Below are 23033 nucleotides of genomic sequence, written 5' to 3'. Positions count from 1 at the left end.
GGGTCAAGCAATCCTCCAACCTCAGCCTCCTGAGTAGCTGAGACTAAAGGTGTGTACCACCACACATAACTAATTCTTCTATTTTTTTGTAGAGACGGAATTTCACCATGTTGCCCAGGTTGATCTTGAACTCCTGAGCCCAAGCTATCCTCCCTGCCTTTGCCTCCCGAAGTGCTGGGATTACAGGTATCAGCACCCAGCCGGGAAATGATATTTAAGCAGTAAATACAACTGTGAAAGTTATAAATAGAAAAATAAAGGAGCTAGAAAGAAGTACATTAAAATCATAAATATGACTGTTTTAAAATTAGCAAGTATTTTCTCTGTGTCCTAAAGTTTCTATAATGCTATATTGCTTTTATTAGAAAATGAAAACAAGCAACAGTGCTTTTTAAACGAGACTTCTAGAAAGTACATAGCCTGTAGAATGTTTTGCAAAATTGCATAAGGAATCATGAACAATCCCACTGTTCATTATAACAATGCTTATCAACAATCATATTGCTTGTTATAACAACATTTGTAGTAGTGAAAAATGAGAAACCACCCCAAAGTCTCCTTTCCCAAGGGAAGGGACAAGTCAGTTGTGGTGTATTTACACAATGAAACACTTGAGCGAAGTGAAAAATGAAGTCTACATGTTGACAGGGATCAATTCTGTAAACCAATGTTAAGCCAAAAAAGTATGCTGCAAAAGGCCACACAGGTCAAGATAAGCTTTATAAAAGTGTTTAAAGCATACAAAATAATCTTGTGTATTGTTTTAATGATAAATGTATATATGTATATGATAAAATTATTAAGAGATACAAAGGAATTACAACCTCACATTCAGAAGGGGTTACTGCTAATGTGGTGGAAGAAAAGAAAAGATAAGAAATGGTTATCTACATCCCCCTTCCATAGTGATCTAGCTTTAACACCAACTTTCCAAACTCTGTTGTACACACTTCAGTGTTTCTTCTGTGTGTGAATATACGCAATACATACACAAACACATGACTTCCTTTTCCACTCACGATGAAATGTGAAAGTCCTGGAGGAGCTGACCGCCGGCCCTCTGACCTCCTTTCCAATTACTGTCTTCTCATCCACACCCTCCCTCTGGATGACCTCCTCATACCCTGGAACATGATCAGCACAGTCCAAGACCTCCTGTAACTGCTGCTCTACCTCCAACACTCCTCCCTGTTCCATATCCGTATGACTGTTTTACTGGTAAGATGTCACTGCAATGTCATCCCACAGGAGAGGCCTTCCTTGACCATCTCACACAGAACACCCCCTGCATCCTCTACTCGTTTTTCCTGCTTTACATTTTCTTCTTCATAGCCTGATGGTTGGCTATGCGGCATTAGGAATGTATGTCCTGCCTTCTCTCTCAGAATTTTAGTTCTATTAGAACAGGATTTTGTTTGTCTTGTTCACTGTTGTATCAACATTACCTAGACCAGGACTGGACATGAAGGAGCTCAATACTGGCTGATCAAAAGCACTGTGGATTTCATTCTAGACATATTTTGAGCCACCTTTAAAATGTATTCTAAAATTCATTTTAGTAAAATATATATCACTTTTATGTTATTGAATACTTTTCCTAAATACCATTTTTAAAGCTACACAGTATTCCAACAAGTACACAGGACATAGCAGAGTTTCGATAATCTATTGTTAGACATTTGACTTTTTAAAATATTTATAATGGACATTTTTCAGACTTTGTGATCAATCATTATTTCTTTAGAATAAATTCCTCAAGTGAAAATGCTGAATCCATTTTTCAGGTCTTTGATATATGTTCTCAATGACCCTCCAAAAAGGCAACACAGGCATGCACGCACACTAACGGGGGGAAGCTCACCTTGTGACAGGCTGTGTCTACACTAACGGGATGAGGGCCACAGTGTTACAGTTTCACCCATGCTCAGCTCCAATGTCTCTTTCAATCCTACTAATTGAGTAAGTTAAAAATGTATTCATTTATCTAGTAATCTTGTGTTTATATTACATACAAAGTTGCTCTCGTTCCTCAAGTCCACCCTATTATGAAGTCTATGTGAAACAGAAATCAAAAAATGTCCCTCAGCATGCCTTCACTAACAGGTAAACAGGAGAGGCTGACTGTGCCTGTCCAGGAAACGAGGATTTAGTGCCTCTTCTTCCAGTGCTCCCTCTTCATCTGGAGTGCTCTGGTGAGAGGGTGGAGCCTACCCGGGCCAGGACAGACCCCTTCAGAGCAGACTGCACGGCTCTCCGTGAGGAAGGCACACTCATGCGGACCCCCAGGGACTGCACTCTTCTTCCACTGAAGGAACGCTTTCACTCTCTGTGTCTCCTACCCAGATTCTGCGGGTCATTTGCCCAAAAGGGAGCAAATCAAAAAAAAGAAGTAGTGGCCGAACATGGTGGCTCATGCTTGTAATCCCATCACTTTGGGAAGCTAAGACAGGTGGATCTTTTGAGGTCAGGAGTTCAAGACCAGCCTGGCCAACACAGTGAAACCCCGTCTCTACTAAAAATACAAAAATTAGCTGGGAATGGTGGTACACGCCTGTAGTCCCAGCTACTTAGGAGGCTGAGGCAGAAGAATCACTTGAACCTCGGGATGTGGAGGCTGCAGTGAGCCAAGATCACACCACTGTACTCCAGCCTGGGCGACAGAGTGAGACTCTGTCTCAAAAAAAAAAAAGTAGTACATTTTTCTATGAAAGAAGGAAAGACTACATACATCTGGTCTATACAAGCTGAAAATTAATGAAAACTGTAAGACAACTGCTTAAGCCTTAAGACTATCAAGACAGCATATGTTTGAAATGGAAACATTCATTGATAAGCATCACTGGCCTTTTGAAAAACGTTATACATTGAGCTGCCAAGCAGAAATCATATGTACTGCACTTAGATACTTCAGAGTGCTCACCACTGGTCAGGGTGTGAAGAGAGTAACAGAACAGACATACAGCCCCAGCCCCCATTCCCAACAGGTGCATCATAGAGGAGGGAGCTGCTGATGACCTGCAACCTTAACACAGGTGCAGCATGACCAAGGAAAGCCCCTCTGCCACCAGCTCAGGCACTTGGTAACTTCAGCAGCTCTGCACCACACTTCCCATGGTTCTCTGAGGGATTGAAGTCACTCAGCAAAGTCTTTTAACAACAGAAGTTCAGAGATACACTGCAATAATATCATGTTTTTAAATCTGGTCAATTTAACTTTTAACCATCTCAACTCTTAAAACTACATTCTAAATATTTCATAATTTAACTTAATTTTTAAAGTCTTTTACCAGAGGAGCCCAGTAGGTGTAGAGATAGCCTATTTTCAATGCTGGTACAAACTGTGAGCAGGATATTATCAGAAAATAGAGATTCAAGAAAAACTTGAATTGTTCATATAAAACCTAAAAAGGAAAAGAGAAAATTAACAAAATTCCTTCAAGGAAAAAAACTTAATACCTAAATTAAACAACTGAAATCAGCACAACATATAATCACATTTCCATCAAACAGTGAGAATGTGTTCTGATTCAATGTAAATTAATTTTCACATTGGCTTTCTGAGAGTTATATCACAAAGAAAGGTAAGATTACTCCCAAAATATATTTTAAATAAACTGAAAGATAAGACAATTAGGACTTTCAAGCACATTAAAAATGTCATCTACAAGTTTTTTATTTTTCTTACATGAAATTCTCCAGTTTTTCACACACATTTACTAAGTTTTTACATGAACATCAAAAAAAAATTTAGATAGCAAAACCTTCCCAATGTCAGCAAGCCAATATACAGGTATATCTTGATAACGACTCAGTAAATCTTACAATGGAAAAGTCTTATTCCATTGTATTTATTCCACTGTATTTATGAAATGGTAAGAAACAAATAGCCACTTTTTTTTCCCCATGGACATCCAAGACATCCACGTAGCTTTACAAAGCCTGAGTGAACAGGTGTGGCTTCCCGAGACAGACTGGCTCAATCTCCAGCGGGTATTCACTTCCCTCAAAACATTAAAAATGGTAAAGCATAAGAATGTGTAATTGCAGACCAATTTTCAGGAAGACAGCAACCCACCTCCTCTTATGGTCTTTGGGTAGTTAATCCTTAATAATAGTTTTGAATATAAATGAAATTTCATCATTCAATAAAATTCTAGGAATGTCAATACTGAAAGGTTTTGGTTTTCAATTCAAATAGTTATCTTTAGGGAAGAAAACCCAAGATCTAATACTAATAGATCTCGATTTACAAATGCCTCAAATTATTAAAGTTGAAAATCAAAATGGAACAAAACTTATGTTTACAGATGAGAATAATTCAAACAGCACACTACAATTAAAATCAAACTTGCAAACCTGCAACTTACAAATCACAATCTCTTTGGATGCCATTTCTATGCCCCTTGGGAGGAATGAAAATTTCACCAAGCAGGGCAATGGGTTAAGTGCTTACTGCTGACCTAGAGAGTCTGCGACTCATTTTCAGACAATGAGGCTATCTGCATCATCATACAGCGATGTGTGAGACTCAAAATCGGTTATACTCACAATGTGTTTATGTTCATAATCATGTTCAACCTGCTGTCTAAAAATGTTTTGAATTATTTCATAAATTAATCTCAGCAGGAAATAAAGTGCTTTTCCCTTAGTGATTTCTTTAAAATCTCAGTTAGCATAAATTATATCTATTAGCAATTTAGAAATCGCCATTCATGGTAAAAATGGCATAGAATTCCTACTGTGTAATTACCAAATGTTTCTAAAATACTATATTTTAGATGAAAAGTCTAATTTCAGAGACAATCCAAGAAAAAAAACTCATGCGCATGGTAATCATCATACAGTCACATCCACAGGTATTTTCAGCATGCAGTCAATCTGAGCAGACTGTGTGGACTTGCACCGATCAAAGTTAAGCTGCACTGCTGGCTTTAAACTACTGTAATCAATACTCTTCTGTCTACTGACTGAACCTGCTGACCTTTAGGAAAATGTATACTGCTCAGCCAATCTCTGAGATCTGTGAGTATTTAATAATTTAAACCTAGGCAGAAAACAGTGGCTTCATTCAATAAAGATGTGAATATTTATCTGCCTATAAGACAGTTTACACTTTATTATCCTGACAAAAGATCAGTCTTTTAATTATGAAGCCATTAGTTTTGTGAGTTTTAATAAAGAAGTACGTTAGATATCAAGCATTTGCCAATCACTAGGTAGATGGGGATGAGGTGGGGGTGTGGGTAAAATCAATGCCCAATACAATGTCAGCATGATTATTTAAATTAAACATACAAGATAAAGCAGCCCACATCCCGTGTAATCAAGAGCTTATCTTGCAAATAAAAGACATAAAATATGCCAAAAACTTTGATATAGAAATATAATCAATACCAGCTTCCTTTTCCTTTAGAAAGATAAATAAATCTATTAAAATAAGGAATGTCACACAAAAAAACAAAAATTATTCAACTATTCTAATCGTATATGAACTGTTTTATAACTTAAGCTAGTAATATCACTAGCAACAAAAAAAAATAAGATATTTAAACTACAGATTTAAATTTAGTATAATACCCAATTGAAGATAAATAATGATAATAACAAGGCCTGAGATTTATAATTCAAAGTAGCAAAGACATCTAGATATAAATAAGCTTATTACAGATATTTTGTTATTGTATCATTTCAGTGTAAAAAATTGTTTTACTTTCCTTGTGAAATTTCTTGGCAGGCTTTAAACATTACATTCACTTTTCTCTCCAAACTAGTTCCCAGCCAAAATATGTAACTTGTTTTCTGATAATTTTATGAGCTTTACTTCATTATGTCTATATTTCTAAAATAATATAAATATGATGTTTATCAAGAACTAAAGGCAATAATCAAATTGTTTCTTGAGCTGAACTCTATGATGTAGCCATTAAAATACATATGAATTATTTAACAATTATTGGGACACAGATGGTCAAAAGCAAAAGGACACTGCTTTGGATGTGACATAATTCAATACCTAAGTGAGATTCTCAACAGGCTCTGCCCTATGGCAAAGGAAGCCGGGATCTCTGACACACAACCCATCTCCAAGAATGCAATGGTCTTACCCCAGGTATAAAGGTAAACACATTGTATTTCTGATTTTTTATAGAATTCTTGGGATGTTTTTCTTCACACTTTTCGGGACATCCAAGCCATACTGTGCGAGCTTTCAGTTCTTTCTTTCGTTGACAAATATTTAACAGCCAATCACAGCAACTGTGTGAAACAAAAGATATATATTGTGTATGCTTTTTTGCTTTTAAAAAATGTTGAAACTAATTGTACATATTTAGAGCCAACACTGATTGTTTCTGTATTTACCAGACACTAATAGCACATCTAATGCTAATCTATGGGGTTTTTCTTAAAATCGGTTGCTTATACAAATTTAAATTTGACATAAAAATACAAAGTCTTATATAAATGTACAATAGCTTTTAGAACCCCAAGGGAATTATCTGTTTAGACACCCTTATTGGCAAAATAAATCCATTAATATTCCAAGCAGCCAATGTTCTATATGCTGCGGAAGGATATAGCTGTACGTTCCCAGTAATTCCCAACACACCATTCAATGATAAAGGTCCTTAGATTTCAATTAATCCAGGATGTGGCTCTTCTCTGAAGTAATAATCACTTTCTCTTTAAAAATGACTTTTCCAGTAGTATTAACTAATGAAATATTAAGACTTACCGCTCAGGACTGATGTGGTTGCTCACATCTGTAATCCTAGCACTTTAAGAAGCCTAGGCAGGCAGATCACCTGAGATCAGGAGTTTGAGACAAGCCTGGCCAACATGGTGAAACCCCATCTCTACTAAAAATACAAAAATTAGCTGGGCACTGTGGTACATGCCTGTAATCCCAGCTACCAGGGAGGCTGAGGCAGGAGAATCGCTGAAACCCAGGAGGCAGAGGTTACAGTGAGCCGAGACAACGCCACTGCACTCCAGCCTGGGCAATTGAGCGAGACTCCATCTAAAAAGACTTACAGCTCAATTCAATATATAAAGAGGATACAAATGTTTCCTGTGATAGTCTAATGATGATAAGAGCTTGACTGAATTTCCACATAGCTCTCTTCATCTGTGCAGTAAATATTTTAATTCTAAATTTACCCTGTTCCAATAGCGTCTGGGTTTCAGAAGCACAACTCTTCCCCTTCTTGGTCATCGAAACCATTATTCTGGAGTAGAGAGTACAGAGTTTCTAGTGAAATAACTTTTCTTAAGGAAAAGGTTATCAAATTCATGTCTATTAAACATAAGATAATCATGAATTTAAGTTTCAGTATTAAAATTCTGGTTTAATTCCAATTTCCAAAATGTAGAGGAAGACTCGGAATGGCTTATTAAAGGAAGTTGTTAAATCTCACTTTCTAATTGTATTCAAGACTAGAATAGAAAGCCTGCTGTGTAAATCAAAACTTCTTCATTTTTGTGACAAAGCAAGCTTAAAAGTTAACAAAAAGTTTTCAAGAAAAATGACAGCATGAGGCTGATGATCTAATGAGCCCACCTCAGAGCTCCGTCTCAGAATTTCCGTCTTCCATGCTGGAGTGCCACACCTTTCCTACAATCTTAACGCTCTCATGCTTTAGAAATCACTTTACAAATACGGAAAATGTACAGGTGTACTACTTCATAAATCTCCCACAGTCGCATCCCATATGAGGGCATGTGTGCGTCTCAACTGAAGTTGGTACTATTCCTATGAATATCCACCTAATTCTCAGCTGTGCTGGGAAGATCTTCACACTGAAAGGTCAGAGGTTGATTCTTCGGAGGCTGCCCGTGCCTAACAGGGACTGGTATGGCATGTGAGGGACTGCCAAACACTGCTCCCTTAAGCAGTGCCCTTTCAAGGGGTTGATGCTCTGCCAAGGACATAGCCAAGCAAGTCAGCTCCCCCGACCCTTACCCTAGAACTCCCATGGCAACACACAAAGACTGAGTTTCGCAAGAATGGAACTTCTTAGCACTGCCATCATCACTTTTGAAATAACAAACCCAAACATCTCCAAACTCAAAGCATACTTTCAAGAGCACAGCAGTTATAAATCAGGGTGATATTAAAGTGATTTAAGGTTATCAAAACAAATATGTCCACCATTACTATTTTTTGGTAGGGTAGAGTAGGAAAGGAAATGGTCAGGTAGACTTGAATAAAATGTTCATAATATTTGATCTGTTCATGCTTGAAAGAAAAATTAAGGCATCAAATAAAATAGAGTAAGCTTTCAATGACTACTTCTCTTCCCTCACCTGTTGCTTGCACTGTTCAGCTCAAATGCTGTCACAAGGCCCCTTCCCTCCAGCATCCCCACTGCAGTGTCATGCAGGTTGCCACTGTTCTGTGTGGCCTCCACATTGGCACTCCTTCCCCAACTCCTCCCGCCAACAGCAGCTCTAAATCATCACTCTTTTACCCGGTAACAGCACACACTCCTAGTGCCAGGAAAATCCTAGTTATATTACATAAGAATTACCATCTCGGACACCTGCAACTACATTATACAATGCCGAACTCACACATTACACAGATGAGAAAAGTGGAGGTCCACAGGCAAGCGACTTCTCTAAGACTAAACCACTAGTTAATGGCAGAGCTGAAACCAGAGTCCAGATCTCAACCCCCGCCACATCAGTATCATGTCCATCTACTGAGTTTATGAGTTAACAACAGGCAGAGGCCAGCTCTTATTCAAGCTCACGCACCACCTTTCCTCAGCCCAGGCATGGCATCACAGTCATTCAAGAGATGATGAAAAAAATGAATCATCTGTGAGCAGGCAACAAAACACAATGGAGAAAACATGGAGTTTAAAGTCATGTTTTTGGAGACAAACGCCAGCAAGTGACCCTGGGAAGCTCCTTGGTCTAAGTCTCGCTCATCTGCAGAGCACCAACAAGAGTGGGGCGAACACGCTGTGAAGGCTCAGCGTAACGCCGCCCGCAGAGGAAGCCCCTCAGCCTCTCAGTCTCCACTCTCCCGCCTCCCAACAGCCCACTCACAAGGTCACCCTCCTCACAACAGTAGCTTTGGCACAGAGTACCCAGGCCTGGACTGTCCAAATGAGCATCCATCAGCCACATGTGGCAACTTTCATTTCAATTAATTAAAATTAACTACAACTGAAAATCGAGTTCCTCAATCACACTAGCCACATCTCAAGAGCTCAGTGGGCATCCCAGATGGAGACTACTCCATCACTCCAGTGAGTGCTACTGGACAGCACTGGCATCAACAGAGCACACTGCGAGCTGCGCAACAGGTGCAAGACGGGCTTCAGATGAACACATTTCGCTTCAGCATTTCAAACAGAGCAACATTCTTCAGGAATGGACTCAGAAATGAATTTTTGCTCTATAACACGTAATTACCTACTCTGATGTTCTAGTATACAAAAGTCAGAGAATTCAAAATGAAAAATCAAATATTAAGATCCAAGTATTTGAAGATACATATAAAATTTAGAAAATATGAACTTTATAGCATTATCTGATATTAACATGTTCTTCCACAGACAAAAGGCACTATAGCATAACACGAGCACTGTCGACAGCCAAAACCTTACCGTCAACATCACTGCAGGCAACCACATGAACTAATGCCTCACTGACATCACTCTCACTCTAGAACCTCTCAATTAAATGCCCACTGCTAAAAACATATAGAGTCAACATTTTACTCAGTAAATCTAAGATGCCTAGACTTTGATATAATTACATTATTCCTAACACTGGGCTACTAACACCTGTTAACACACAAAAAGGTTACTACTAATTATTTCATTGCGTACAGACAGAATAAAGTAGTGATTAAGACGCCATTATCACATCACGTGCTACTACACAACACTGAGCGCGTACACTCGCCACAGGTGTGAGGCGTGAAAGGTCTGCGGCTGCACCAGAACCGCCCTGGAACATGCAGCCAGAGAACACTAGGTGGGGGAGCCGGGCGACCTCTATGCTAGGAGTAAAGGGCATGAGCCCCAAGGACACAGAAACGCTGTAGCAGAAACCGTGTGTTTAAGCCTCACTGAGTGGTAGAGCTAAAAAGGAAAAGGAAATATGGGGAATTTCTGAGGGCAAAAATGTGAGGAAGGCATACCGGCAAATACTGCAAAACAAGAGGGAGAAGCAAACAGAAGTCCTTGGAGACAGTAGCCGGGAGCTTTACTCAACAGCATCTCTGTATATGCTAAAGCCTTTCCGAATTACTGATTATTCAGAAACACTTTCCCTTTATGTTTATATCGCCTTACATCAAGTCCAGCCGAAACTAAATCCAGTAGCGTACAAATTATGTTTTTCCTTAAAATGTTTTAGGATTAGCAGCTTTTCACAAAATGCCTCTATAATCAAATCATATTATAACATTAAACAAAGCATTAACTAATGTATCTTCTAAAATTTTAACTAGTCATAATTAACTCCCACAGTTTCCGCCTCCTTTCTCTCCACCGCTCAAAAATCAGACATTATATCCAACAGATACCTACAGTCACCAATTTAAAAGCAACACAATGCTAATGTCTTCTTGAAAGATGAGCACTCGCCCATGCTTCCATAACCCCAATGTCTGCCCATCAGTTGAGGCCATTAGAACTAGGAATAATCCCCGCATTTGATCCCTCCCCTCCCTTCTTATGGAAATGCCATTCAGTGGCTCCACTTTCCTAAGGACAAAGTGATTTTTGATAACAAGTGAAATGTAAATCTCGTGAGAAAGACATTAACCCAGATCAGAGAACTACACATCAATGTGCCTCACAACAGCTTACAGAAAGGTGTACTCACTTGCATGAAAAAGATCCAAAGTTTTAAAAGATAGATTCCAGAACAATTTTTTCAAAGTGTCCAAGTTGGCATTTTTGTCCAATAAAAATGAGAAAGCAGGTTAATTTCCGTAACAATTTCTCAGTGTAGCAGATATCAAGAAGAGCATGACAATACCTCAGGCTGCTTCTCGTTACATGTGGCAGTAGGATATTCCTTAGTGCCATATATACTGATTACAGCCTGCTAAGATGGCTCAGGTAGCTTTTTCCACATGATCACAATTTATTAAGATAAAGACTTTCAGCCTGGGCAACACAGAAAGACCATGCTTCTATAAAAATAAAAAAATTAGCTGGGTGTGGTGGCATATACAGTAGTCCCAGTTACTTGGGAGGCTGTGGTGAAAAAATCGCTTGAGCCCTGGAGGTCAAGGCTGCTGTGAGCCATCATGGCACCACTGCACTCCAGCCTAGGCAAGAGAGAGAGATCCTGTCTCAAAAAAAAAAAAAAAAAAAAGACTTCATAGACATATCTAGGATATTTTACTAAGCTGTTTTAACTCCCCCAAACACAGGTGTTTTTGCTGCTACCATCTAGATTTTCAAGTATATTCTTAATTTTTCCTTAAGAAAAGGATTATATTACAAGTAAAACCTAAAATTTGGCTGTCATGTTCCATTTGCTAAAAACAAAATCATGTGAAAAACAGAAAAATTAATTCAATAATGTATTTAACACTATTAAGAGACTGAGAACATTCTAAAGTCTACAATTGTTGTTAACTACCTGACTGGTATGATACTGTTACTAATATGGCCACATAAGTACCACTTCCAAAACACACAGGGCCTGGTGAGAGTCCACACCATGAACACTGCCCTGCCCACGTCCCCAGCGCTGCACCCATCAGTGCTCACTTACCATTTCCTCTGTGAACATCCTGCAGTCTCCTCCAATATCCAGTGATTTTCCACACACACTAGAAAACCACCTAACACCCTGAACATAGATCCTCAACCTTCTCAACTCAATCATCTCTGCAGTGATGTCCCTCTAGGATGGGGAGACCAGGCATTTACCACAGAGCTATTCCACTTCAAAGACTGCAAATCAGGATCTTATTTGGGCCACACCTCCTTATCCTAGCAATTTTCCCAGTCCAGGGAGCAAAGAAGAAGGGCTTTAGGTCACCAGGTCGGGACCTGGTTCCATTTCAGGGCTGGCCCTTACCTTTCACAAGAGGGACTCTTCCGGTTCTTGGCTGGAAATAGTGGTGAGAACACCCACCTTCCTTAAGAAGGGGCCATAACGGACCACAGAAGAAAAGCACTCAGCCTTTCCCCACAGGAAATCAGAACACCTGCTTCTGAGCCACTCCCACAGCCGGCAAAATGGCAGTAGTCAGCCCTCTGTCCCTACAGTCTCATCAATTCACAATGCCGTGGGGGCCCACCTCACCACAAGTCCCCACACCACACTTCCTTAGCCAGCTCTGTCATCGCCCAGGCTCTTCCCTGATGGACACATCGCCACAAATTTATGCCAAGTTCAATACAAACTATTATTGATTTTCTTTTGCTGATTATTGATGATCTCTGCCAAAGCATGACCAAATTTTCCCCCTTTTTTAGCCCTCATCTGTATCCTAATCATATCCTTACGCGATTGACCTGATGTTCCCAATCAAGAATAAAAGTCACAGTCACCATCATTATTTCATTCTTCCGTCCCTATTTCCCCTCCTGCCAAAAAGGATGAACATTATTCTTCCTTTCCAAAACCATCCTCTTTCCGAAAGTGTCACCTCCCTTATTCTTCACAGAGCTACACCACACGTCTCCCAACCTTTTCAAGAACATCATCCTTCTGTGTGGCTTCCACTATCACCACAACAATAAGGACTCTGCAACCTACATCTCCAGAGCCTGCTTCTAAGTCTGACAAAACTATGTATTAGACCACTCGTTCTGCCAATGCTGCCTTTCTTAATACAAGATAAATTAAAAAAAAAAAAAACAACTATAAATAGTTATCAGGTGTAGATAAGAAACAGCTTTTTAAAAACCCCACAGCTCTAGCCAGGCATAGTAATGCATGCCTATAATCCCAGCTACTCAGGAGGCTGAGGCAGGAGAACTGCTTGAACGCAGGAGGTAGAGGTTGCAGTGAGCCAAGACTGCGCCATTGCACTCCATCCTGGGCGACAAGAGCAAAACACCTTCTCAAAAAAAAAAAAAAAAAAACACGGTTCCTACCTGCTTAATGCTGCAATACTGTCAGCTCCCGCCTGGGAAAGAACAAGGCGACAGTGCCCCTTCTCACCATTACACAATGCTGTACGTTCTAGCCAGATCCACAAGGCAAAGCACACAGATCGTAAAGGAAGAAGTAACACCACTGCGATGTGCAGATGGCACTCCATGTAATCTTTATAGATTACAAGGAATCTACAAAACCACTCTTAGCACCAGTGAGTTCAGCAAGATTATAGCATACAAAATCAAATATACAAAATCAACTATATTTCTATACACTAGCAATGAAAACATGGAATCCAAAATTTAAAATACCATACCATTTATAATCGCTCCACAAAAATTAAATACTTAGGAGTAAATCTAATATTTGCATGCTGAAAACTACAAAACGCTAGTGAAAGAGATCAAATTATCTCCAAATAAAATGGAGCAAGGTACCATGTTCAGGATCTAGAAGACTCAACATAGGAAACATATCAATTCCCTCCCAAACTAACATAATATATAGGTTCAACACAAGTCCTATCAAAATCCTAGAGAGGATTTTGTAGATATGGACAGGATTATTCTAAATTTCTATGGGAAGGCAAAGGAACTAGAATAGCTTAAAGATTTCTGAAAAAGAAGAACCAAGTAGGAAGAATCAGCCTACCCGTGTGAAGACTTTCTATAACACAGTGCAGCACACTGTATGGTACTGGCAGGAACTAACACACTGCTGAGATGGAGAAGGAACAGAATCAAGGCCACAGAGGGCCCAGCTCCCAAACAATCAAGCGGTAATGGAACATGGACACACGCTGACTAAAAAACGAACTTTAATCTAAACCTCTCACCTTACCAAAAAAATTTTTTTAAATATTCAAATGTAAAACTATAAAATGTATAGAAAAAAAGTCAACATAGGGTTTTGTGAAATTCTTAGATGTGATACCAAAAGCACAATTCACGAAAGTAACAAGAGCAATAAATTAGGCCTCACCAAAATTAAAACACTGGATCCACTGAAGTCTCTTTCAAAGGATGAAAAGACAAGATACAGACTGGAAGAAAATAGGTCCAACTATGTATGTGACAGAGAACCCATAGTTAGAATATGTAAAGAACTTTCTAAACTGAACAAGAAAAAAATTATCAACAACACAACTAGAAATTAAAGATGGAAAGACATTTACTGAAGAGAATACACAAATGGCAAAAAGATGTCCAACCTCACGAGCATTAGGAAAATGCAAATGAAGAACACAATGAACTATTACTCCACATCTACTAGAACAGCTACGAGCAAAAACAGTGGCAACACCCAATGTCGGCATGGATAAAAAGAAACTGGATCTCTCAAACACTGTTAGTGCGCATGTAAGACAGTGTAGCCACTCTGGGAAACAGTTTGGCAGCTTTTTAAAAAGCTAAATATACACTTACCATACAACCCAGCAATGAAGTTTCCTGGACATTTATTCCAGAGAAATGAAAACCTATGTCCACACATACGCACACACACACACAAATGTACACAATTGTTCATGGCAGCTTTATTTCTAATATCCAAAAACTTGAAACAACCTACACAACAGCTTGGATGGATCTCACAGCATTATGTTGAATGAAACAGGCCAACCTCAAAAAACAAATCATATAATACAGATATCATTACAATATGGAAAAAATAATAGAAAAATTTTAAGTATCACATATTGAGTAATTTCAGTTATATAACATTCTTGGTATTAAAACCAGATGGAGAACTGATGAGTGGTTTCCAAGGCCAGGGATCAGAGGGACAGGAGTGGCTGTGGCACGGGGAAGCTCCCTGTGGGGTTGGAATGGCTCTGCATCTTGGCTGTAGTTGTGGTAACACAGATCAACACCTGATGAAACCACAGAGAACTGCACGCACACACTGTGCCAAGGGTAAGCGTTCTGCTCTCATATTATAGTTATATACGATGCAACCACCAGGGTAACCTGGGTGAAAAATACAAGGAACTTGATATGGTTTGGCTGTGTCCCCACCCAAATCTCATCCTGAATTTAACTTCCACAATTCCCACATGTTGTGGGGGAAACCCAGTGGGAGGTGATTGAGCTATGGGGTGTGTCTTTCCCAGGCTCTTCTCATGACAGTGAATGAGTCTCATGAGATCTGATGATTTTAAAAACAAAGTTTTTCTGCACAAGCTCTCTTTGCCTGCCGCCATCCACATAAAATATGACTTGTTCCTCCTAGCCTTCTGCCATGATTGTGAGGCCTCCCAGCCATGTAGAACTGTGAATCCAACTGAACCTCTTTCTTTTGTAAATTACCCAGTCTCAGGTATGTCTTTATCAGCAATGTGAAAACGAACTAATACAGGACCCCTCTATACTATTTTTGCAATTCCTTCAACTCTCTATTTGCAAATTCAAAGTTTTTTAAAAAATTATTTAAAAAGGTAAAAGAATGACAATATATACCTTGCAAACATTAATCAAAGAAAGCTGGTAATAGTTTTATTGAAATTAGGCAAAATAAGTCTTCACAGAAGAAATAGTATTAAAGACAAAGGAGAAACATTTAAAGATAATAAAAGGCCAATCGAATAGATTAATAATCCTAAATCTGCATCATCTAATAACACACTCTAAAAATATATAAAGCAAAAACTAACATAACTAAAAGTAGACACATCCACAATGATGTTTAGAAACTCTTGAAGTCTCTCAGTAACTGACAAAAAAGCAAACCATGAACAGCAACAGATTTGAACTAGACAACCAACCATGACTCCATTGACATACAGAGCAGTGCACTCAACATCTGGAAACTAAAAATTATTTTCAAATACACAAAGAAAATTTACTACAAGTTGTCTATATGATGAACTATAAAGTGAGTCTCAACATATTACAAAGACTAAATTTTTTTTTTTGAGACACAGTCTACCAGGCTGGAGTGCAGTGGCATGATCTCAGCTCACTGCAACCTCCACCTCCTGGGTTCAAGCAATTCTCCTGTCTCAGCCTCCCCAGTAGCTGGGACTACAGGCACATGCCACCACGCCCAGCTAATTTTTGTATTTTTAGTAGAGACGGAGTTTCACCATGTTGGCCAGGATGGTCTAAATCTCTTGATATTGTGATCCACCAACCTTGGCCTCCCAAAGTGCTGGGATTACAGGCAAAAGCCACCATGCCCAGCTAATTTTTTAAAATTATAGGGCCGGGCGCAGTGGCTCACGCCTGTAATCCCAGCACTTTGGGAGGCCGAGGCGGGTGGATCACGAGGTCAAGAGATCGAGACCATCCTGGTCAACATGGTGAAACCTCGTCTCTACTAAAAATACAAAAAATTAGCTGGGCACGGTGGCACATGCCTGTAATCCCAGCTACTCGGGAGGCTGAGGCAGGAGAATTGCCTGAACCCAGGAGGCGGAGGTTGCGGTGAGCCGAGATCGCGCCATTGCACTCCAGCCTGGGCAACAAGAGCGAAACTCCGTCTCAAAAAAAAAAAAAAAATTATAAGTATATTCAATGGCCACATAAAATTAAGATACAAATTAATTACAAAAAAATAACTGCAAAAAACAGGCTGGGCATGGTGGCTCATGCTGTAATCCCAGCATTTTGGGTGGCTGAGGTGGGAGAATCACTGGAGCGCAGGAGTTCAAGATCAGCCTGGGCAACACAGCAAGACCTAATGATGATGATGATAATAATAAGAAGATAACTAGAAAAAAATCTCTAACTTTGGAAATTAAGCAACACAGTTGTAAATCAAACATGGATTTAAAGTAGAAATAACAATGGAAAGTAGAAAATATCTGGGCCCCGGCATGGTGGCTCATGCCTGTAATCCCAGCACCATGGGAGGCCAAGGGGGGCGGATTAGTTGAGGTCAGGAGTTTGAGATCAGCCTGGCCAACTTGGTGAAACCCCATCTCTACTGAAAATACAAAAATTAGCCGGGCATGCTAGCACATGCCTGGACTCCTAGCTACTCGGGAGGGTGAGGAATGAGAATCGTTTGAACCTCGGAGGCAGAGGTTGAGGTGAACCGACATCATGCCACTGCACTCTTGCACTCCAGCCTGGGCAACGGAGTGAGACTCTGTCTCAAAAAAAAAAAAAAAAAAGCAAAGAAAAGAAACTATTTTGAACTTAATGACAATACCTGTCAAAACTTAAATGTACCTATTTTTAGAAAGGAAAAAGGAAGAATATTGGAGACCTGAGCATTCATCTTATGAAACTAGAAAAAGAAAAGCAAGTTAAAGTCAAAAAAAATAAATAAATAATAAGAGAAAATAAAGGGAAGACCAGAAATCAAACAGGAATCAAACACCCTAAGAAGGCCACAGCATGACTTAACACAGTATTCCACAGAGGGTGCTTAAGCTGAGTCTAACTGCAAGGAAACAAACAAAACAAAGTGTGAAACATCCTGCACAATAACTCATCTTCACTCCTCAAAAATGTCAATGGAAGGAAAAATAAACACTAAGCTACTACTCCACATTAAAAGAGACTTAAAAAAGATGCCACCTAAATGTGACATGTGACCACATCCTGTACTAGAGAAAACAGGCTACAAAGGACATTACTGAGATGACAGGCAACATTGAAATATAAACAAAGTAGATATAAAGCATTGTATCAATGCTAAATTTCCTGAATTTGATAACTGTACTAAGGTTATATGAGAAAATATCTATTTTTTAGCAAATACACACTGAAGAATTAAGAGGAATGATCAACTTAGTCTGAAATGACTCAGGAAAAAATAATATATGAAAAGAATAAAATAAATGTAGCAAAATGTGGGGAAAAAATAGGTCAATCTGAGTAAAAGATATACAGGAGGAATATAGGCCCATATCTATCTTTTGGGAAGAAAAAGAAACACCATTTATAAATGTTGGTAGAGCAATCAGAATTAATTCTATCATGCATTAGCTATAATTTTCCCTAGGTTTTTTTTTTTTTTTTTTTTTTTTTGAGACAGAGTCTCGCTCTATCGCCCAAGATAGAGTGCAGTGGCTCAATCTCAGCTCACTGCAACCTCTGCCTCCTAGGTTCAAGTGATTCTCCTGCCTCAGCCTTCCTAGTAGCTGGGATTACAGGTGCTCACCACCTCGCCCTGCTAATTTTTGTATTTTTAGTAGCGATGCGGTTTCACCATGTTGTCCAGGCTGGTCTCGAACTCCTGAACTCAAAATGATCTGCCTGCCTCAGCCTCCCAAAGTGCTAAGATTACAGGCATGAGCCACTGCATCTGGCCTCCAGCTTCTAGCCATTAAAACTTCTCATAAAATAACGAACTTGGCTCTCCTTTCCTTTCATATCAGCATTGTTTGGCTTTGATTAATGTACTAATACTCTCCATGATAACACTTAGAGAATATCTCCTTGAGTTTATATACTAATAGAGCTAGTAAGTATATTAGGAGCTAAGCATCTAAAAAAACTCGGCGCATAAGGAAACTAGGTAGCAATGGATAACAAACCTGGTACAGAGGAACTTCCAGCCATCACAGACAAACCACTCCAGTCCTCTTTTCCTTTGTGTTATCCTGGCTCGTGGTAAGGTGTGGTAATCACTTTCCTCATTCTCAAAGCCTTCTTCAGACATCATTAGTGGCATTTCATCCAAATGTGCAGACTCATCCTCCAGTTGGTACCTAGTTAGGGTGAAAAACAGAATGCTAAGTCAGGCCAAGCAGTCTTCTTTACAGTTTAAGTGTTTCATTTAGGGACAATATCGCCTCAAATTAAGCTGTCTTCAGCTGAGGTAAAGCATTATAAATAAGACTGCAGAGGCTGCTTTCTTTTGCAAAGGAATAAGTTAGCTAAGGTAAAAAAGCTGCCCAACAAGGCCTGTGCTAGCTGAAGAAGTCTCTGTTAACCACGCTGTGAGCGTAATCCTGGAGGCATCTGTGCTGCAAATGGCCAGCCTGACAGCACAGCCAATGCTGCTCAACATCTCCTCACTGCACTCAATCCCCTCAGAAAAACAATCTTCTGAAACATGACTACAGCAAAGAATGTTCGCTTCAAGCAACATCTAAACACTATGCTACACAATTACATCATCAACCAACATTCTAGAGACTTTCAACAATACGTAGTTGTCTGTATCTGAAAGGAATCAACATTACCCCTTGGCTTGCTGAAAGAACTGGTATCTTTGGGGACATTTATGTCCCATTTAGTCTCTGTTATTCTCTTTACTAAAACTTGCTATTCAGTGAAAATATCTCAACAATCTGCCATTACCCCAGAGGAACCCACAAGTTGGCTTTCTTACTTTTTACATTGAGACAATGCCTCCACAAATGCTTGATGCAAACTTTTGTCTATCATCCCAGTAATGTCCTTTGTAGCCTGTTTTCCAAGAAACAGGCAGCCTACCACCAAAACTTTTATCTTTCCTCAATCACAAACATAATTTAGCTTTAAAAAATATAAACTTACCTTTTTGAGTTTAGAACTTTTCTGAGAAGAACTTGTCAGAAACTATAATGGTGATTCAACAGTGCTATCTTACTGAATTCTGAAGTGTTAAAAGAAAAGAACTGTCAACTCAGAAATCTATATCCAGCAACAATGTCCTTCAGGAATGAAGGCAAAATAAAGATATTCCCAGATGAAAGAAATCCAAGAGAATTTGTTGTCAACAGATCTGCCCTGAAAGAATGCTAAAGACAGACTTCAGGATGGAGAAAATGATACCAAAGAAAACACAGAACTTCCAGAATGAAGGAAGCACAACAGAAAGTTCTTTAAAATATGTATGAGTATTAAAAATAAAACGTATTAAATTGTCAGATTATTTTCAACATAAACAGATGTGAATACATATAATAAGCCTAACAGGGAAGAGTACATGACTCTATAGGTTACATGAGGTGATAAAATACTAAAAGTGGACAGTGAAAAGTCAGCCATATATATTATAATCCTTAGAGTAGGACTTCCCAGCAGAGGCACATTAACATTTTGGGCCACAGAACTCTGTTGGGGTGAAGCTGTCCTATGCACGTATTTATTCCACAGTGTCCCCAGCCTCTATGCACTAGATACTAGTAGCAGCACTACACTCGACCCTTGTTGTGGCAATCAAAAATGTTTCCAGACATTGCCAAACATCCCCTGAGCACAAAAATCACTATCTAAAGGAAATACTTTAAATATAATGGTATTTAATATCAAAAGATTAAAAGTAAGAAAATGAAAAAATACACAGTTAATCGCTGCATAATGACGTTCTAGTCAACAATGAATTGTATATAAAACAGTGGTCCCATTATAAGGAAGCTGAAAAATTCCTAACACCTAGTGACATCACAGCCATAATAATGTTCACAGTACAATGCAATACTCACCTCTTTGTAGTGATGCTGGTGTATACCAAACCTATTGTACTACTAGTTATATAAATAAGTCTAGCACATACACTTATGTACAGTACCTAATACTTGACAATCATAACTAATGACTATGCTATTGGTTTAGGTATTTACTATACTATGCTATTATTATTTTAGATCATACTCTATTTTTTGAAAAGCTAACTGTAAAACAGCCTCAGACAGGTCCTTCAGGAGGTATTCCAGCAAAATACATTGTTATCACAGGAGATGACAGCTCTGTGTGTGTTACGACCCTCCAGTGTGACAAAATGTGGAGGTGGAAGATAGTGATATTGGTGATCCTGACCCTGTGTAGGCCTAGTCTAATATGCATGTTTTTGTTTTAGTTTTTAACCAAAAAAAAAAAAAAAAAAAAAAAAAAAAACAGAAAAAAAGTATATAGAATAAGAATATAAAGAGAGAACATATTTTTGTGCAGCAATATCTTCATGTTTTAAACTGTTATTACAAGAGTCAAAAAGTTTTAAAAAATTTATAAAGTAAAAAAGTTACAGTAAGCTAAAGATTAATCTACATGCTCTAGTCCTGTATAGGTATATGATTTTTTTGTTTTATACTGTATTTTACTATGTTTAGTATGCTTAGATACACAGATACACAATTGTGTCACATCTGCCTGCCATATTCAGTTCATTAATATGCTGCACAGGTTTGTGGCCTAGGACCAACAGGTGTGCATTAGGCTCTACCGTCTTGGTCTGTGTGAGCACACTCTAGGATGGTTGCACAACATTGCCAAACACATTTCTGGAGTACAAAACTCAGTATCAAGAAAAAGTATTTTAAGTATTAACAATATTTAACATTTAACATTTCTCAGAATATCACATCCACATGTGACTGTATATAATGCGAAAACTAATCAAAAGAAAGCCAAGTAGCTATATTAATATAAGACAAAGACATCAAAAAAAGAACTGCCTAGCACAAAGAGGGGCATAACACAATAATAAAAGGATCAAATCACCACTAAGATCTAAAAGTCCTAAATGTGTATGCACCTACCACCAGAGCTTCAAAACACAAAAAGCAAAACTGATACAAGGGGAAGGAAAAATAGACAAATCCACAATAGTAACTGAAGACTTCAAAACTCTCAGTCCACTGTCACCACTGTTACTCAACATGGTACTGGAAGTCCTAGCTAGAGCAATCAAACAAGAGAAACATATAAGGGGAATCAAAATTGGAAAGGAAATAATCACATTATCCTTGTTTGCTGCTGATATGAATTTACATTTGCAAAAACCTAAAGACTCCACAAGAATGCTATTAGAACTGATGAATTCAGTAGTTGCAGGATACAAAATCAACATACAAAAATCAGTAGCATTCCCATATGCCAAAAGTGAACAATGTTAGAAAGAAACTAAAAAGGAATCCCATTTACAATAGCCACACATAAAATTAAATACCTAGGAAGGAGAAGATCCAAGATGGCTGATTAGAAGCAGCTCAGGACTGCAGCTCCCAGTGAAAGCGCAGAGTGTGAGTGGACGCCGCATTTCCAGATGGATTTTTATTGCCCACAGACCAGGAGATTCCCAGGTGGAGGAGCCCCACAGGTCACCAGCGCGGCTGTTTTGGCGGGCACAGCTGTTTTGCCAGCGCCCCAGCGCGGCGGTTCTCCATACAAAATACTCTGGTTTGGGTGCCGTTTTAGCTGGCCAGATGAGCTCCGGAAGGCACAGTTGCCCATTCAGCTGATTAAAAAGGGGACTGAGACAGGGAGCCAGGCCAGGAGATTCCCAGGCAAAAAAGCGCCACAAATCTCAGCATCGCTGTTTCAGCTGACACAGTGCATCACCACACGGGAAATCACACAGATCCCGGCACCTTTTCAACAGGCGACTGGAACACCTGGGAGAGAGTCAACCATTCAACTAAAAAAAAAAAAAAAAAAAAGGCTCTGAGGCAGGGAGTCAGGTGATCAGGCCCAGCTGGTCCCACCCCCACAAAAAATGAATAAATAAATAAAACAGCAATTGGAAGCGCTCTGGGTTGAGAGTTTCACAGCAAGCACAGCTGAACCCAGGACGGTCCAGCTCTGTAGGGGAGGGGCATCCGCCATTACCAAGGCACTTCACCACAACGGAGGTAGTCTGCCATTGCTGAGGCAGCCTGCCGTTGCCAAGGCAACCCGCCATTACAGAGAGAGTCCGCCATTACAGAGGTGGGCCACCACTGCCGAGGCAGTTCTCAGTACACCCATATAAACAGGACTGCAGGGAAGTTCAAATGGCAGCTGGGCGGAGCCCACAGCAACTCAGCAAAGCCTCTGCAGGCAAACAGGAACTAGGCTGCCTCCTTGCTGGGCAGTGCAGCCCTGAAAAAAAGGCAGCAGCACAATGGAAACTCATAAATAAAGCCCTAACTCCCCAGGACAGTACACCTGGAGAAAAAAAGGGGTTTATGAGTTCTGCTGTAGCAGACTTAAACATACCTGCCCAGCAGCTCTGAATGAACAACAGAGTTCACAGCTCAGCACTCGAGCTCCTATAAAGGACAGACTGTCTCCTCAAGCAACTCCCTGACT

The 23033-nt window shown here is 39.4% G+C and overlaps 1 protein-coding gene across 7 annotated transcripts in view; it reads right to left on the bottom strand.

Annotated features, from left to right (window-relative positions):
* Positions 1-23033, bottom strand: part of ATP9B (ATPase phospholipid transporting 9B (putative)) — a 288436-nt gene that overhangs the window by 246116 nt on the left and 19287 nt on the right. For 6 of the 7 annotated variants that reach the window (XM_064371986.1, XM_064371987.1, XM_064371988.1 and 3 more), the window contains exons 2-4: positions 18572-18745; positions 6105-6255; positions 3288-3401 (exon numbers count right to left, since the gene is read on the bottom strand). In XM_064371986.1, the coding sequence (XP_064228056.1) occupies positions 3288-3401; positions 6105-6255; positions 18572-18745 (439 nt within the window). Of the gene's footprint in view, positions 1-3287; positions 3402-6104; positions 6256-18571; positions 18746-23033 lie in introns of those variants that run through there. The other variant, XM_064371992.1, reaches the window with a different exon arrangement.

This window comes from Aotus nancymaae, unplaced genomic scaffold (assembly GCF_030222135.1).
Source record: "Aotus nancymaae isolate 86718 unplaced genomic scaffold, 86718_ANA_hifiasm-v0.15.2.pri h1tg000253l, whole genome shotgun sequence".
NCBI classification, from domain to species: Eukaryota; Metazoa; Chordata; class Mammalia; order Primates; family Aotidae; genus Aotus; species Aotus nancymaae.
Note: the sequence above shows the minus strand (reverse complement) of the source record. Positions and strands in the feature narration are given on the sequence as shown.